At 42.6% G+C, this 18,743-nt stretch overlaps 1 protein-coding gene across 2 annotated transcripts in view; it reads right to left on the reverse strand.

Moving 5' to 3' along the window:
* Positions 1 to 18,743, reverse strand: part of P4HA3 (prolyl 4-hydroxylase subunit alpha 3) — a 40,135-nt gene that overhangs the window by 9,079 nt on the left and 12,313 nt on the right. For both annotated transcript variants that reach the window (XM_043481860.1, XM_043481861.1), the window contains exons 4-8: positions 16,001 to 16,150; positions 11,632 to 11,683; positions 9,463 to 9,626; positions 9,046 to 9,222; positions 576 to 640 (exon numbers count right to left, since the gene is read on the reverse strand). In XM_043481860.1, coding sequence (XP_043337795.1) covers positions 576 to 640; positions 9,046 to 9,222; positions 9,463 to 9,626; positions 11,632 to 11,683; positions 16,001 to 16,150 — 608 coding nt within the window. The remainder of the gene's footprint in view (positions 1 to 575; positions 641 to 9,045; positions 9,223 to 9,462; positions 9,627 to 11,631; positions 11,684 to 16,000; positions 16,151 to 18,743) is intronic.

Here is an 18,743-nt window from a genome sequence, read left to right on the forward strand (position 1 = left end):
CGCCGTCTCCCATGGCTCTGGTCGGGACCCTCCTCTTACTGTATCATCCATACTGTCCTTATGGTGCAAACCAAGGGCTGCAGTGGGGCTGATTAGGGATGGAGGGAAGGGAATGCAGCTGGATCTTCCCCTCTAGAGAAGCCACCAGATCCAGAGATTCTGGCCCTCCCTCTTGCCTGAGTGGTGGCAAGTCATGCTTTGAATATGAATCAGGAGGTGGAACTAGAATTTTGTAAGTCAAATTTTGAAAGGAGACTTTCTGGAAAAGCAATCCTGTTTAGGAGAACAACTACATACTTAATTTTTGGTCTAGGGCTTAGGAACTTTTCCAGCTCTTTCCCTAATGGTCTCCCAGTTAAGTCCTCAGACCATGTAACAGCCTGTAAAAGGCCCTTGGGTGAGGGGAGTGGATATTGCTCCCTCTCAGCAAGAATGCACAGATATAAACCTGAACTACAGGTTCTCCGGTGGCATCTCCGATGGCACCTGAATGACTGCTGCTGACCTTCAGTCACCTGTGCCAGGGCGGCCAGCAGGTGTGACCAGAGTCCCTGCCAAGGAAGGACCCCTCTTACCTCTTGCTGATGCGGTACTCCACTGGTAACTGCTTTTCTCCTGACGCCACCACGGATCTCTGTAACTGGTGTGAAGGATGTAAGAGAAAGTCCAAGTGGTTACCATGCAAAGGGAAGGACTCTCATTTGCATAGACATGCCCCTTTCTTAGCATAAGCCTAACAATTACCAGTTTCTCCTTAATTAAGGGATATTTTGCACTCGCTACTAATTTAGTGATAGCTATTGATCTTGAAAATAAAAAATAAGTGAAGTGACATAAAAACTCAAAGTTGACAATGAACTTGAGCTTCATATCTGGTAAATACTAAATGTTGAAAAAAGTCTGTTGGAACTGAAATAAAAGTGATTTTTAATCCCTTTTGCATCTGCAAGACTGTAAGTTCTGTAAGAACAAGGGCTGTTTCTTTTTTCTTTTAATATTTATTTATTTGGCTGTGTCGGGTCTTAGTTGCGGCATGTGGGATCTTTCATTGCAGCACACAGATTCTCTAGTTGTGGCACATGGGTTTATTGCTTCATGGCATGTGGGATCATCTCAGTTCCTCAGCCAGATGGAACCCATGTCCCCTGCATTGCAAGAAGGATTCTTAACCACTGGACCTCCTGAGAAGTCCCTAAGGGTTATTTCTTATTCATCTTTATATCCCAGTGTCTGGGTCAGGGCCTGACTAAGGGTCAGCTAAGCTTTGACTTTAGTGTTTGACAAATTAAATGACAATGACAGGACACTCTCTACCCTCAGAGGCAGCCTGCTCCTTCTGAACAATTCAGATAAAATCCCTTCCTTACAGAGAATCAAAATCTGTTTTGCTTGCAGCTGCCTTTGTTATGGGGAAAAAACAACCCATCAGGTCTTAGGTCACTAATTCAACTGAATGTCTCTATTTTGTTCTGAATGTTCGGATAGAAATTTTAAATTATTTTTAAATAAAGTAGCCTCTAATTGCAAAAATACTGTACCAAGGACAGAAAGAGAAATAATATCTACATGAGGATGTCTGCTTCTGCATCTGACACCAGAATGTCAGCTCCATGAGGGCAAGCGCTTGGTCCTTTTTCAGTGCTGTATCCCGAGGGTGCAGAAAAGGCCCGGCAGGGAGTAGGTGCTAAATACTGGTGAAATGCATCCAGGAGTGAATGAACCAGAGTCTTGAGCCTAAAGACACAGTCCCGGCACTCCGTGTGCAGTCAGAGTAGAGCATGGAGCAACGCAGGGCACCCTTTCCTTTCTCAGAGGCTTCAACAATATTACTGTTCCTGCCGCTAAACCAGGTAGAGAACCTTGGAGGGGGCTCTGCTCTTCCCTTCCCTGGACCCGTTTTCTCAGCTATAAAATGCAGCATGTGAACAACACACTCCTGGAGGCCTTCTCAGCCTCTCTCTCTACAATACTAGGTTGCGGAGAATCGGTAAATGACTGATAATATCTCTGTGTGGTCCTCTATCTAGCTCCTCTCCTGAGCCTTCATAGTGAGGAGAGTCCCTGCTCCTCTTCTGGGACAATATCAACGGTTTAAAAACAAATCCTACAGAATCTCCACTCCACTTTGCCAGCCCCCTCCCTTCCACAGCCACACTGCATTTACACAATTATTTGTGTAAATTATCTGTATACTGCATTATACACTCTGAATAACAATTATTTACTGTGCATCCACAAGTCATTCATTTGAGGGGACAAACACTTCCTGGTTGTCCTCTGACTAAGCACTGTGCTAGACACTGTAAACACAATATAGGATAACCATAAGTCATTCAGTGGGGCCCTACTAGAAAAGTACAGGGTTACGGAAGGGACAACCAGCCATTCTTATGAAGGGCAGGAAGGCTTCCCAGGATGCCCAAAAGACAACTGGAATCACACAGGTGAAAAGAGGCCGGGGGAAGAGTGCTTCAGGCAGAGAGGAGTGTGTGGGGAGGCCAGTGAGAGCACTGCCTGTTCATGGAGACACAAGTTGTTTTTAGTGCTTCTGGGATGTCAGTGTAAGGGGGCATGCTGCAGAAAGGGTGGCAGTAGCCAGGCCAAGGGGCTTTGTAATCATTTGAGAGCAAAAGGGACCCATTAAAGAGTTTAAGCAAGGGCTTGACTCAGTTGCAAGTGACCGGTTGCAGATTGCTCTGGCTGCAACAGGCATAATACAGGGCCATGCATTTCAAGGACAACATATGATCCCTGCTAGCTTCCAGTCTGGTTGAGGGGGACAAGGGACTAACTCATAAAACTGTGAGCAATTCCAGACAACATGTAAATGGCAGAATAAATGAAAGTACCAAACAACTGGAGACAAAAACTCTTGAGTTCAGAGGAGGAAGGTTATTGTAGGTGACCCCAAAAAGTGCTCTGGAAAAAATGTTCCTACTGAAAGAATCTGTAAAAGTGGGCCAAAGTGGTGAGGGCGGCTAGGAAGCCAAAAGAGGCGTCCGGTTTCATCTGAGTCTTCAAGAATGGGCAGAATGCAGATGGGGGAGGAATGATGAAAGAGCAGAGAAATTCTTTTTTGAGAAACAGACAGTGAACAGGAGCAGAGAAATTCAACACAAGCCACTGAGGTGGCTTGGTTCCCGCGGGGCAGCCACTACCACACACACCCAGGACTTGTTCCTGGGCAAGTCAAGGGCGAGACAGGGACCAGCAACTCTGGCAAGACACTTCTGGGGGAAGGGAGTGTGGCAAGGTCTGTGCGTGCCAGACAGATGACCTGGCCACGGGGGATTAAATGAACATCTCCAAGTGGGCCGCCTGTCCTGTTACCACAGCAACAGAGTTGTCCTGAGGAAAAGGGAACTTCAGGCCAAACGCTGCTGCTGGCTCACTGAGAAACCAAAGATATTGAAAACACATCATTCCAATTCATGGGGAGCTTAATGGCTTCAAAAATTTTCTGTACAAAGATTCCAGGTTCGTCTGAAGGGCTTTTAGATGGAATTATTTTTGCTATTCTTCTCCTCCAATTCATGTCTGCTGCCAAAGTCTCCCTCAAAATCTGCAGATCTGATCAGGGCGCTCTCCAATTTCAAACTGTCCCACTGCTTTCCCTGGCTTTTGGGATAAAATCCAAACTCCCCAGCGTGGTACTTCTGGAGCTTCTAATTGTGTCTCACCTTGCATCTCCCATCACCTCCCATACCCACCCCTGCCCACTTCAGCCCCCAGCTTCCCCTACTCTCTGAACACACCACACAGCAGGCCTGTGCAGAGACTGCCTGTCTTCCTGGACTCTCCTTTGTCACCTTTCACTCGGATGAATCTCACATCCACGGGGAAGCCTCTGTTTTTCTTCTCCCCCTGCCCCATCTGCTCTTCACCTGACTGCCTTTCCCTTGGAGGAAGGTTCTCTTTTTTATGCTGCTGCAGCACAAACACCTATGCTATTACAGGACGTATCCCAGTGCATTGTAAATATCTCTTTCCCTTTCTTCAGGAAGCTCTGAAATCAGAGGGAGCAATACTTAACCTCCGTGTAACAGCCCAGAACCCAGTACAGCATCTAGCACACAGCACGCTCTGTTCTAGTGATGAATGACGGTCTGGCTGCCAGGGCAAACAGCACACCATGAAGGGCATGATGTCTGCTTTGACACAGGAATTCTGAAACTGTCTTATGTGCCATTTGTAAAGAAGCAACATACGTATAGCAGTGAGGTCAACTGCATGACCTTTCTAAATATTTGCCACAATTCCTGGATTTTAAATAATTTAATGGAATTCTGTCACCTCCACTAGCTTTGGTCATAGTGATGCTTCCTAAAGCCCACTTGACTTTGCACTCCAGGATGACTGGTTCTAGGTGAGTGATCACACCATCGTGGTTATCCAGGTCATTAAGATCTTTTTGTATAGTTCTTCTGTGTATTTGTGCCACCTCTTCTTAATATCTTCTACTTCTGTAAGGTCCACACTGTTTCTGTCCTTTATTGTGCCCATCTTTGCATGAAATGTTCTCTTGGTATCTCTAATTTTCTTGAAGAGATCTCTAGTTTTTCCCATTCAATTGTTTTCCTCTATTTCCTCGCATTGTTCACTTAAGAAGGCTTTCTTATCTCTCCTTGCTATTCTTTGAAACTGCATTCAGATGGATATATCTTTCCCTTTCTCCTCTCTTCTTTTGCCAGCTATTTGTAAGGCCTCCTTAGACAACCATTTTGCCTTTTTGCATTTCTTGGGGATGGTTCTGGTCACCACCTCCTGTACAATGTCACGAACCTCTGTCCCTAGTGCTTCAGGCGCTCTGTCTGTCGGATCTGATCCCTTGAATCTTTTTGTCACTTCACTGTGTAATCATAAGGGAGTTCATTTAGGTCATACCTGAATGGCCTAGTGGTTTTCCCTAGTTTTTTCAATTCTAGTCCGAATTTCACAATAAGGAACTCATGATCTGAGTCATAGTCAGCTCCAGGTCTTGTTTTTGTTGACTGTATAGAGCTTCTCCATCTTTGGCTACAAAGAATATAATCAATTTGATTTTCAGTATTGATCATTTGGTGATGTCTATGTGTACAATCATTTCTTGTATTGTTGGAAGAGGGTGTTTGCTGTGACCAGTGTGTTCTCTTGGCAAAACTGTTAGCCTTTGCCCTGCTTCATTTTGTACCCCATGGCCAAACTTGCCTGTTACTCCAGGTATCTCTTGACTTCCTACTTTTGCATTCCGGCACCCTATGAGGAAAAGGACATCTTTTTTTGGTGTTAGTTCTAGAAAGTCTTGTTGGTCTTCATAGAACTGTTCAACTTCAGCTTCTTTGGCATTAATGGTTGGGGCATAGACTTGGATTACTGTGATGCTGAATGGTTTGCCTTGGAAATAAACCAAGATCATTCTGTCATTTTTGAGACCACACCCAAGTACTGCATTTTGAACTCTTTTGTTGACTATGAGGGTTATTCTATTTCTTCTAAGGGATTCTTGACCACAGTCATAGATATAATGGTCATCTGAATTAAATTCACCCATTCCTATCCATTTCAGTTCCCTGATTCCTAAAATGTTGATGTTCACACTTGCTATCTCCTGTTTGACCACTTTCAGTTTACCTTGATTCATGGATTTAACATTCCAGGTTCCTATGCAATATTGTTTATAGCATCAGACTTTACTTTCACCATCACACACATCCACAACTGGGTATCGTTTTTTGCTTTGGCTCAGGCTCTTCATTCTTTCTGGAACTATTTCTCCACTCTTCTCCAGTAGCATATTGGACACCTACCGACCTGGGGGGTTCATCTTTCAGTGTCATATCTTTTTGCCTTTTCATATGTTCATGGGTTCTCAAGGCAAGAATGCTAAAGTGGTTTGCCATTCCCTTCTCCAACGGACCACATCTTATCAGAACTCTCCTCTATGACCCACACATCTTGGGTGGCCCTGCACAGCATGGCTCATAGTTTCATTGAGTGCTGCACTTAATATGCCAGCAAATTTGGAAAACTCAGCAGTGCCCACAGGACTGGGAAATGTCAGTTTTCATTCCAACCCTAAAGAAGGGCAATGCCAAAAAATGTTCAAACTACCACACAATTGTGCAAACCCTTCAAACTAGGCTTCAACAGTATGTGAACCATGAACTTCCAGATATACAAGTCTGGATTTAGAAAAGGCAGAGGAACCACAGAACAAACTGCCAACATTCGCTGGATCATAGAAAAAGCAAGAGAATTCCAGAAACACGTCTACTTCTGCTTCATTGACTATGCTAAAGCCTCTGACTGTGTGGATCACGACAAACTGTGGAAAATTCTTAAAGAGATAGGAGTACCAGACCACCTTACCTGCATCCTGAGAAACCTGTATGCAGGTCAAGAAGCAACAGTTAGAACTGGACATGGAACAACAGACTGGTTCCAAGTAGGGAAAGGAGTATGTCAAGGCTGTATATTGTTACCTTGCTTATTTAACTTATATATGGAGTATATCATGTGAAATGTTGGGCCACATGAATCACAAGCTGGAACCAAGATTGCTGGAAAAAATAATAACCTCAGATATGCAGATGATACCATCCTAATGGCAGAAAGCAAAGAGGAACTAAAAAGCCTCTTGATGAAAGTGAAAGAGGAGTGAAAAAAAATGCCTTAAAACTCAACATTCAAAAAACTAAGATCATGGCAAATAGATGGGGAAACAATGGAAACAGTGACAGACTTTATTTTTGGGCTCCAAAATCACTGCAGATGGTGACTGCAGCCATGAAATTAAAAGATGCTTGCTCCTTGGAAGTAAAGCTATGACAAACCTAGACATCATATTAAAAAGCAGAGACATTACTTTGCTGACAAAGGTCCATCTAGTCAAAGCTATGATTTTTCCAGTAGTCATGTATGGATGTGAGAATTGGATCATAAAGAAGGCTGGAAAGTGAAAGTGAAAGTCACTCAGTCGTGTCCAGCTCTTTGCGACCCCATGGACTATACAGTCCATGGAATTCTCCAGGCCAGAACAGTGGAGTGGGTAAGCGCCGACGAATTGATGCTTTTGAACTGTGGTGTTGGAAAAGACTCTGGAGAGTCCCCTGAACTGCAAGGAGATCAAACCAGTCAATCCTAAAGGAACTCAGTCCTGAATATTCATTGGAAGGACTGATGCTGAAGCTGAAGCTCCAATACTTTGGCCACCTGATGCAAAAAGCCAACCCACTGGTAAAGACGCTGATGCTGGGTATGACTGAGGGCAGGAGGAGAAAGAGGTGAGAGAGGATGAGATGGCTGGATGGCATCACCAACTCAATGGACATGAATTTGCGCAAACTCCAGGAATTAGTGAAGGACAGGGAAACCTGGTATGCTGCAGTCCATGGGATCTCAAAGAGTTGGACACAACTGAGGGGCTGAATAACAACAACACTTTCTGGAGGACTAACTCCCCTCCCCCTCAACATAAAGCTTGGCACGGTGGCTGCAGAGCCTTCTCCATGGAAGAATGAGATATACCCACCAAGCTGACTGCAGTGTTCGCTACATGCTTTGCTTTAACCAGGGAAATGTGGATGGAAGTAATGCCTGGTGCTTCCAAGCAGAAGCTTTAAAAGCCAGCTAGTAGTTTGCTATCTTTGCCTTTTTCCTCTCCAATGAGATGGCAGTGTTCCAAACAAAGGCTGCTCTGTTGGGCTGGGTCCGAGGGTAAAGACAGAATGGGGCAGAGCAGCAACCAGCACAAGACAGACACATAACATAAGGACCAAGCCAACCTCTACTGCTGTTGTCCTCCCTGAGATTTGGGGGCTGCTTGTTACTGTCAGAGGAAATCCTAACTGTAACTGCCTATTCTCTAGGCTCCATTTGTATGAGTTATTTTACAATAGGAGGTTCTGATAAGGAAAACGGAACTAACAAGACACCACCAACCAGAAGAATTTGGGAAAATTCACCTCACATGGAGATGCTACGTGTCCTACCACCTCCCAGAATCCTCCTTGCTGGAATCCATCTTGGCTGAGCAATGTGTGCACCACCAGGAAGGACCCTGAGTCTGAATGATTGGCCAGAGGCAACCTGGAAACTAATCCCATCACCAAAAAAAACAAGACTGCGAGCCACACGGCAGAACAGTCCTCCTGGGCTCCCTTACCTTCCTGCTCTCCGCTCAAGCACCTCTTCCCAATAAAGTTTCTTGCTTTGTCAGCATGCGTATCTCCTTGGACAATTCATTACTGAGTGTTAGACAAGAGCCCACTTTCAGGCCCTGAAGGGGGTCCCCCCACTTCCTGCAACATTACCAAATGTAACAGCCTAAGTTAACTGATACATGAAGGCCAAATAGCAGAGCAGCAATCAGCGGGACCTCTGGGCTCCAATTCTGGGCCAAGCCATATATGTGACCTGAGGTCTCTTCCCCTCTCCAGGCCTCGGATTTCTCTTTAACAAAATATTAAGTTTAACTAAATAATCTTCACACTCTTTTTCTGTGCTAGGAAATCTCTCCTTTCCCCTGTCATTTGACCCCCTTTTTTTTCTTTTGGCCACACCAAATAGCTTGTGGGATCTCAGTTCCCCAACTAGGAATCAAACTCAGGCCCCAGGGAGGCATTGAAAGTGCTGAGTCTTAATCACTGAAACACCAGAGAATTCTCTCACCCTTTATTTCCTTCTATCACTTATATTGAATGACTGATATTGGGGAGGGGGGGCTTCCTTTAATTTTTTTAGATTAAATTTACATACAGTGATATACATAGATCTCAAGAGTACCATTTGCTGAGTTTTCACAAACATACTACCATGTACTCCACTAACAAGATACTGAAAGCACATTGTGAACACCCCAGAAAATCCCCTTGTACCCTTTCTCAGCCAGAAGCAACCACGACTGTGAGTTTTTTCACCGCTGATTAGTTTTATGGAATGACTGGTATTTTGAACTCCTGAACAGATGAAGTATCTAGTTGTTCAGGCTGCCTGTTCTCACACGTCTGAACATCAGTCACGCAAAGAAACAAAGGGGGGTTCTCAGCAGGCCTTGGGGACACTCACCCATGGTTCTGCAAGCCTTCTGATCTTCTGAGCCTCGGCATCACTGACAAAGTCATGGTAGAGAACAACATAGGGCTCCAGGTGGATGACCTCCTTCCGTACCGGCTGGAGCAGCAGGTAGGGACTGGAACTGGTCTCATAGGAGCAGTAGAGGCTGGGGATCTGGTAGTGAGTAGGCTGAAAGGAAAGACTAGAATCAGCTCAGAAGAAGGGTCTAGGAGTGGAAACCAATTTACGGGAACTCTAGCATAAAAAACCTGAAATTCAGGAGATTCAGAATTCAGTCACTGATGCTATCCAAGTGAACTTTATTTTTTTTTTTAATGCATCAGTTTTTCCCTTCAAATTGTCCCAATTCTACCTTTTCTCCCATCCCCCAAGCTGGTTCCCCCTTTTTATTCTCATGAGAAATGGTACCTGGGAACCCAGGGTCTGACATAACCCCTCGTAGGTGTCCCTGGTCTGCAGGTGGGGCACATTGGGTCTCTGCATGACAGTCTCAGCTACAGCCTGGTTAGGGCTCTCTGCCAAGAGCTTTTCATACTTCAAGACATTTCTGGCTACCCTCTTATTATCTGGGCCTGGAAGAAATCAGCAGGGAAAAATACAAATTAACAGATTAACAAACAGTGGTCCCAGGGAGTGCTGCCAAGGTTTCCTGCAGCTTCACTGTTACACGCCACCAGCACCTGGACAACTTCCTATGTCCACGCACAGGAGGGTGTAAGCCCCGCACCCCCAGAGTACCAGGTATTAAAAAGGATTAAGTAGGGCCTGGTAGAGCTGAAGGAACACTCTTAGACCAAGGGATCATGAGGACGGGGCTGCAGGACAGTGTGATGGTCAGTTTTATGTATAGGGAAGAAGCGTCAATCATTCATTCATTCACCCGTCCATTCAGTAACTCTCCAGTAAACATGTACCAGACACTGCGCTAGAGGCTAAACTCTCAGAGTTTAGAGTCTATCAGAGAAAAGACACATTAACTAACTACTTACAACAAAACACAACAAGAAAGTGCTATGAAAGAGAAGTCCAGAGAGCCAAAGCCTACGGCAGAGAGACTCACTCTGTTCTTCCCTAGAGAACTGGAAGCTAAATCATTCCCAACTCTACTAGATTCCTCAGAATCCCGACCTGGCCTAGACACAACAGAGCACTATGGGACAAAGGGGTTCTAGACTTTGGTTCTAGCCAAGGTCCCGACAGGGATCTTGTGTCTTGTTTGTGCCCACTTTGGTTGCAGATCCGCCATGAGTTGGCAGCTACCCATGGCCAGCTAGACTCTGCATTATCTCAGTGCATCTCAGAAGGAGGTGTTCCATTGCTGTAAGGGTCACCAAAGCATCTTTCTCTGAGGAGCTCAATGTGCTTTTAACCACTTCCACCATTACCATCATTCTGGCAAACGAGGGGACAGAAATTATCATCCTTTTTTTAACCAAAGGAGAAATAAAATTTGGAGGAATAGAAACAGTGGGCCCAAAATACCAATGAAAATACTGCGAGACCATTTATGGAACGAGGAATTTCAATTTGCTGTGTCTACTTATTCACCTTTAATAGTGCACAATTTACATTCTCTGGGATATGCAGAGATTTAAATAGTTCAAGCACAAAAAATAAAGAGGGGCTGTGTTATCAATTTGTCAGTACCACTAACTGTCCACATGTTTCCAGACCACACAGCTACTGCCTTATCCTACTGTTTGCCAAACTATCAGAAAGGAATAACGTTACTAAATGGATTCATTAAAAAGTGATACATACATTTGTGAAGTCCTACAAGAAATACTTCATAAATACTGGGTTGGCCAAAAAGTTTGTTCAGGGTTTTAACGACCTTTTTGGCCAACCTAATTTTGTGAATGGTTATTACGTATCTTAACCTATCTGATACATATACATATCTGTATATACACATATCTGTAACATGTACCTATCTTTTAGTATCCATCTTATTAAAAGAAAATCTGGGAAGCCCTCTACCACCAAAATTTTAAGCAAAAATATCTAAGCAGAGTTAAGCTAGTGAATCTCTCTCCTAGTTTAACTCTGGTGAAGCGCTGCCTGAGAGGGTTGAAGCTTAACGCTGTGGCCAGCTGGGCAGAAGGCTTGCATAGCAAAGTGAGCTCCACTATAAAGAGAAGAATTGCTATCTTTCTGTGAGCAGCCAAAGTGAACAACCCTGCTGAGTCGCTCTCCTTCTTGCACACACAGCTCTCATTGATTGCACTCGTTCCCAGGTCTATTCCCAAAACCTGGATCTTCAAATGTCCCTGAAGAAACTGGCTCCCAACCTAGGACTTGTTCCCCACTGAAGCAACACTAATACGTATGACTCAATAGGGGTGGAGGAGGAAGGCACAAGCTGGTATCTTCTTAGCACTTCCAATGAACTTAAAAACTCCCCCTGGTGCACTGAACAGTATGTTAAGACTTAATAAAAAATTAGAAATGTGCCTTGGATTATGAAATTTGAAAAATAAAAATAGACAGCTATACTTCATTTGCAGGGATGAAAGGCCAAGAGCAAGAGGGATTTCCCACAGGTCTGACCTCTGGTTATCTTTTATCATTACGTACTGTACAGAAGAAATTCCCGGGAAAGGTTGAGGGCACACAAAACATTTCCTGCCTGTAAAAAAGAAAGAAAAGGGAAAGAGTGAGTTAACTGCACTGAGGATATCTCCCCTAATGAACCATTAAATGGATTAAAAAAAAAACTCTAAAATAAGCTTACCAATAGTAGATAGTAAGACTCACTGAAATGAGCTGCAGAATAAAATGTAGAGGTTCTCTGTCCTAACTCAGGATTTGCAGCCCTGATGCAAATCAGGTCTCCTCAGTTTCCTCAATTACAAATGACTTATTACCACCCTTACCAGGGAAGGGAGAAAAATAAATGAAAATAAACTTTCTTAAAATTCTCTCAAATCTTTCAAAGCATGCAAACCCATATAATTGTAGGGTGTTGTTATTTTGGTATATTTTATTAGTAAATGTTAATATGGAACTGCAACAATCCTACTGAGAATATGATGTGTTCTCCAGGTTCAGCACTTCTGAGAATCCACAAAGTTAGTGAGAGGAAGAAAAAGGAGAGCTAAACCTGAACCATTCCCACTGCATAGCAATGACTCTCCCTGCAGCCATTCAACCTTGGGTTACACATGGTCAAAAGTAAACACAAGCTTTCCAGACAAGCCTGGGGAACAGAACTCGGGGTGGGTGGGCTGTCATCCTGCTCTGGGTGCTGTGAAATGATGATAAGTCACTAGACGTGTATTTACTTCTGATCATTTCACTTTTGCATGTTAAAAAAAAAGCATTTTTAATGATAAAAGCAAGAAGAAGGACACTATAAAACATATGAGAAATAGGGGGTAAAGGTTCCACTGAAACTCAGGCACTTCAAGCACTTTGGAATAATATATAGTGTGTACACAGTTACAGTCATATTTATTATACATTTTCATATCCTGATGGTTTCCCTCTACAGTGTAATCAGGAGTACTTTCTATATTTTTACATAGTCCTCAGAAATAGATTGTTTCTAATTAGTTAATATCATGAATTATTCTGTTCTGTACTTGAGGGGTAGTTAATTAATCTACTAATATCTTATAATGTCAGATATTAACTCAGGGTTATAGATTTTCAAACCCCTTGAGATGAATAAAGCTAAAATATTAATTTTATATATTTTTAAAACTCAAGGGCTTTATCAGGAGATAAAATTATGTTTTATCAAGAACAGTTAGAGCTACTTTTGATACCCCTGTTAAATTTCTCTGGAAATGTGTATAGTAAATAATGTTCAATGAAAAAGGAGAACACACACTTGTGTATATTGTAAAGATAGCTTACATTTATTGAGAACATATGTGTTATGAATTGGGTTAAGGGCTTTATGTGTATTAGCTCATTTAATCCTCATGCCAACCCTTTGAGGTGAGCGCTGAAGGTGCCAACTACAAACTGGCACTTGCCATGGGCACTTCCATCTACGTCCACAAAGATTAAATCACGAGCTGCTGCAGCTACTGGCTTTCGACACCCCCCTGAAAATAGTCCAGGGTGGAGAGCAGAAATGAGGCACTCTGTGCACTGGGAAAAACTGGCAGAACAGGTCTTCATATAGTTAGATATTTTCAGAAGCTGATTTTCAAAGCCTAATTCTTGTATTTCCTCATATCTAGAAAAGCACCAAAATTTTCATGGTGACAACTGCTCCTCAAGACTAACAGAAACCTTCTGCAAAAAAAATATGTGTTTGAGTGCATGCACTCCCCTTTCACTAAAATCACATATATACTGACCTTCCCCCTAACCTCTTTGGAGCAGTTTCTCAGAGCTATCTGAGGTGCTGTCTCCTGGGTTACAGTCCTCATTTTGCCCCAAATAAAACCTGATGCACAACTCTCACATTGTGCATTTTTTTAAGTCAACAAAGGGTAGCAGAATAGGCCATCCCCAAATATGCCTCTTTGGCATAAGGATTATTTTGAGCTAATTATTTTGAGAAACATCAGAGATACAGGAGAAATTTTTTAAACCAGAGTAGAAGCTACGCTTTCATAAGGGAAATTTATATTTACAATGGAAATCTCCTTTTGTGAGGGTTCTCTCCCCTGTGTACCTGAAAGAGTAGGATGACTCTGCATCACAAGAAAATCTTATCAATGGAGAAGGCACCCTAAATCTATTGGTACCTTACAGCCTTACTCTTGCTTGCTTGGTCTGGTCACCTCCCAGAACTGGCTCCCCCATACCTTTCTTTCTTTTGTCTTTAGCTGGATACATCATATTTAAGATGAAGGTTTAGATCCCCTCAGAGAGTTACTCATCCCCTGCCCCCCAATATCTCCTGTGTCTACAGGAGGTATACATGTTAGTTAACTTACGTTTATTGTTCCTCTTACTAGTCTGTCTTATATTACAGAGAGGACTCAGCCAAAAACTCAGAAGGTTATGGGGAAAATTATTTCCACACTCCCACATTATCATTAGTATTACCCTTTAAAGATAAGAAAATTAGGGACTTCCCTGGTGGTCCAGTGGTTAAGAATCTGCCTTCCAATGCAGGGGACACAAGTTTGATCCCTACTCTGGGAACTAAGATCCCATGTGCTGCAGAGTAACTAAGCCCATGGGCTGCAACTATTGAGCCTGTGCACCAAAGATCCCAAGTCCAGCAATTACAACCCAATGAAGCCAAATAAACACATAAATAAAAGTAAGTAAGTATTTTTTAAAAAAAGAAGAAAGAAGAAAAGTCTGATCATAGAGGAAAACTGAAGCTTTAAAACAAAAAGAAAGAAAATTAAGGTCTAGGGAGGTTAAGTAAGTTACCCAAGTTTTCACAGAACTTGAACCTAGGTCTGCCTGACTTCAGAGCCTATGGTTTAGTTACTACACACTGTTTCTCATTATTCGTAGTTACTGAAATGATTTTTTACTAAAACATATCCTGAAAATGTGTTAAATGCTAGTACTACATATAATATGACATATTATACTTCTTGTGGTATATATACACAGTTTTATATGATAATGAAAGATCCATGAGGAACATTCATCTCTAATTTACTAGTGGTAAAAAGGGGACCAGAAATTGCCTATAAGACAATGCCAATGTGTTTTATTATTGTGGCATAAACACACACACACACACACACTATAAGAGGACAAAGGAGATTCTGAGGGGTCTAAAGAGAATTAAAGAAGGCTGCACAAAACAGGAGACATTTGAGCTACACCTGGTAAGATGAATAATACTTACCAGACAAAGCACAACTGTAGGATGGGAGAGTTTACAAGTGAGAAGACAAGAAATCTAAGTTATCATAGGGGGAAAAAACCCCAAACTATTAGACATTGTATCTAAAACTCTATCTTTCAGATGAGCTGCTTTAGTTTATCTTCTCTGAGTCTCCATATCAATTCTCCATTTTCTTCTATTAAAATTCAATTACTTCTCACCCTTTATTGTATCACAGTGATTCTATTTCAGCTTTAATAGCAATTAAGCAGGACAGATAGGAAGAGCACCCTGGAAAGTTTTACAACAAAGAGCCAGGAACTTCTATGAGAGGAAAAGGACCATTTGCAGCACTGAGAATAAATCTGTTTTGGCAACAACACACAGATTTGGACCACCCACATCCTCCTCCCTTTCTCAGGAAAAGGGGGAAAGAAAAAGGAATGTGTGGAGCAGAAATGGTTTATTAGTTTTGGAAACTCTAGGGAACTGACTCTGTAGTGATTTTTCCAGCCTATTCTTAAAGACTATACAACTCTGGTGGACGTAGGGTTAGGATGGCAGCTCCCACAAGAAGAGAAATGAGCTTTCACGAGAGACACAACAGATCAAAGGTCAGTGGTACCAATGAAAAACAACACCTACAGGAGGCAATGAGCTGATGCTCTGGACCAATGACACCAGCTGTGTATCTGGACACGATTCACATCACAGTTGGATTTGACAGCAGATGGGAGAAGAAACAATCAAACTTCTTCCTTGACATTGGCAATATCATGGCAAGAGTTATGAATTGTTTAGAGTACAAAAAAGTGACCTGCATTAACTATGAAGCCACTAAACATTTGTAAATGCAGCTGCTACTGATACAAGTGAGAAACTGCCTCCTACATTGGAGATGATGATTTTAAAGTAGTCAGCGCATTGGAAAGAGTACTGAGGAAGAAATAGACTCAGGCTCTAATCTGACCTCTGTGAACTTTGTAACAAGTTAGGAATTCTTTGGAGATTCAGTTTACTCACATGAGAAATACGGAAATAATAAAACAACTACCTGCCTGACACATTTAGTCCTGTTGGGAAGATGAAATAAATTAAGAGACATGAAAATGCTAAAAAAGTGATAAAAGCAGATATAAAGCATTATGCTTATTGTGATGAAAGGAGTGCATCTCTTGCTTACTCCCCTACCTGGAAATAGGCGAAGGCCAAGTGATCCAAGGCATCCTCAAGACTTGCCTCATCCTCTGTCTTCCATTCTCCATAAGAGCCTCGGAAGAGACTGACAGCCTCCTCCAGCCACGGAATGGCATGGTAGTAATCCCCCATGTCATAGGCCACCTGCAGGGAACATAAGTACCATCACTAAAGTTTAGTCCACAGGTAGAGAAAGGAAATAACAATGCAAAAATGTGAGGGGCCTTTGAAACCCAAGAAGGCAAGTTTTCTTTCCAACTCATTTAAGTTAAATATACTAAGCATCTGTTATATACAAGGCAATGTAACTAGGTGTGGAGAATACTGAAGTGTTCTCGCATTTAAAAAATTTATATTGTACTTCCTTGGTAGTCCAGCGGTTAAGAACCAGCCTGCCAATGCAGGGGACACGGCCCAGTCCCTGGTCTGGGACGACTCCACATGTCGAGGAGCAGCTGAGCCTATGCGCCACAACTGCCAAGCCCATGCTCTGAAGCCTATAAGCTGCAACTACTGAAGCCCACATGCTCTAGAGCCCATGCTTTGCAACAAGGGTATGTGTGTGCTCAGTCGTGTTAGATTCTTTGCGACCCCATGGGCTGGAGCCCACCAGTCTCCTCTGCCCATGGAATTTTCCAGGCAAGAATACCAGGGTTGCTATTTCCTACTCCAGGGGATCTTCCTGACCCAGGGATCGAACCTGCGTCTCTGGCATCTCCTGTATTGGCAGGCACATTCTTTACCACTGCACTACCTGGGAGGCCACTGCAATGAGGGGTCTGCACGCCGCAACTAGAGAGTAGCCCTCACTCGTCACAACTAGAGAGAGCCCACGTGTAGCAACAAAGACCCAGAACAGCCAAAAATGGGAAGTGAGAAATATGAACTGAAGTAACTAGAATACTGAGCAGAATGGCAAGATTACTTGAAAGAAATATGTATGATATGCTGTGGAGGCATAAAGAAAGGTGGAGACTTGAGAATCTCCGCAAGCTTCATGGAAGAAGTGCCACCTGAAGAGTGGGTATATGTATGTATAACTGATTCATCTGCTGTACAGAAGAAAACAGCACAACACTGTAAATCAACTACACTCCAATAAAGTGAAGCCGCTCAGTCGTGTCCGACTCTTTGTGACCCCATGAACTGTAGCCTACCACGATCCTCTGTCCATGGGATCTTCCAGGCAAGAGTACTAGAGTGGGTTGCCATTTCCTTCTCCAGAGGATCTTTCCAACCCAGGGATCGAACCTGGGTCTCCCACATTGTAGGCAGATGCTTTACCATCTGAGCCACCAGGAAAGTTATACTCCAATAAAAAATATAGAAATTAAGAAAAAAATGCCATCTGAGTCTTCCTTAAACAAGGAAAAGAATTTCAATGAGCAGAGATTGGGATGAAGGGTATTTTATGATGAAAGAACGGTAGAAACAGAAGCCAAAATCAAGAATGTGTTCAAGTAGTATATTGTGACTATAGTCTAAGGCAAAGCGAAGCGGGGAATAAACATAAAAAGGCTATATGGGCTTCACTAAATAGAGATGTGACTGTCATGTTTTTAGGAAGATATTGTTGGGAGCAATGTGACTAATGAATTAAATGCATTTATTTATTCAATATTTACTGTATTTATAATGTACCTGGAGGTTCCTGCCCTTAAAGAGCTTGCAGTCAACCAAGGGGCACATGAGTAAACCAGTAATTGTGATACAATGCATTAGCCACCTTAATGAAGGTGGACACTGGAATGCTATGAGAGCTCAGTGAATAGCTCTCATAGCTCGTTAAATGTCAGAAAGTGGGGACTATGGCCCCATGCACTAGACATAGCTCCTGTCTCCTAAGAGCTTACAGTTAACTAGAAGACCAGACCTGCAGGTGGAATTTCCTGGAAATTGATGTCGGAAACAGCATGGAATTATAGAGTCACAGACTTGGAAGGCCTCTTGCAAAATGATCTAACTTAGGCATAATTCCCCACAGGCAGAAAAACAGCAGAACCTGGAGATACTGCAGTTCTGCTGCCCAAACAGCAAGTCCATTCCTATCCCCCATCTGCCATTAGCCTGCTGTGTTATCTTTCTGGTCCTTAAGTTTCCTATTTGAGAAAGATTAATTTGAAGAATAACCAAAAAATGACTGAAGTTTTCCTGCTAAGTTACCAATTTATTTAATTAAGATTTCTATGAGGAACTTTAAGTCTTAGCAACATGGCAGACAGGTAACTGGAATCCATCCTTAACCACAAAGACTTAGAAATTTTGAATAAAATATAATAAGTATTTAATCATATATTTTCTAGAAAGATTGGGAAATATCCAAGTACCAGAAATAAAAGAGAAGCTGAAAATCCAAGTAACAAGCTGATGAGCAGATGCTGAAGCTGCCTGGGATGGGGTGGATGTTAGTCCTAGTAACCTCCGTACTTAGTAATCTGAGGTTATAACGCCCATAGGAGGACAGTACATGAGCCTTTTGTAGACCTCGAAAAACTTAAAAACTGGATTTAAGACACAGTCATGAAACTGAAACCCATGAAAAACTATACTTGAAGAGAAAGAATTGACCAGAAAAAAAATCTATCCACTGCCACAAGGAGACAAGAAAGTTGGTTTGTTTCTGTCTGGTTTCAATTCAGAGAAATAGATGATGGAAACAACCCAAGTGTCCATCAATAGATGAATGAATGAATAAAATGACACACACACACACACATATAATTCAACCATTAAAAAG

This window comes from Cervus canadensis, chromosome 11, assembly GCF_019320065.1.
Source record: "Cervus canadensis isolate Bull #8, Minnesota chromosome 11, ASM1932006v1, whole genome shotgun sequence".
Lineage (NCBI taxonomy): Eukaryota > Metazoa > Chordata > Mammalia > Artiodactyla > Cervidae > Cervus > Cervus canadensis.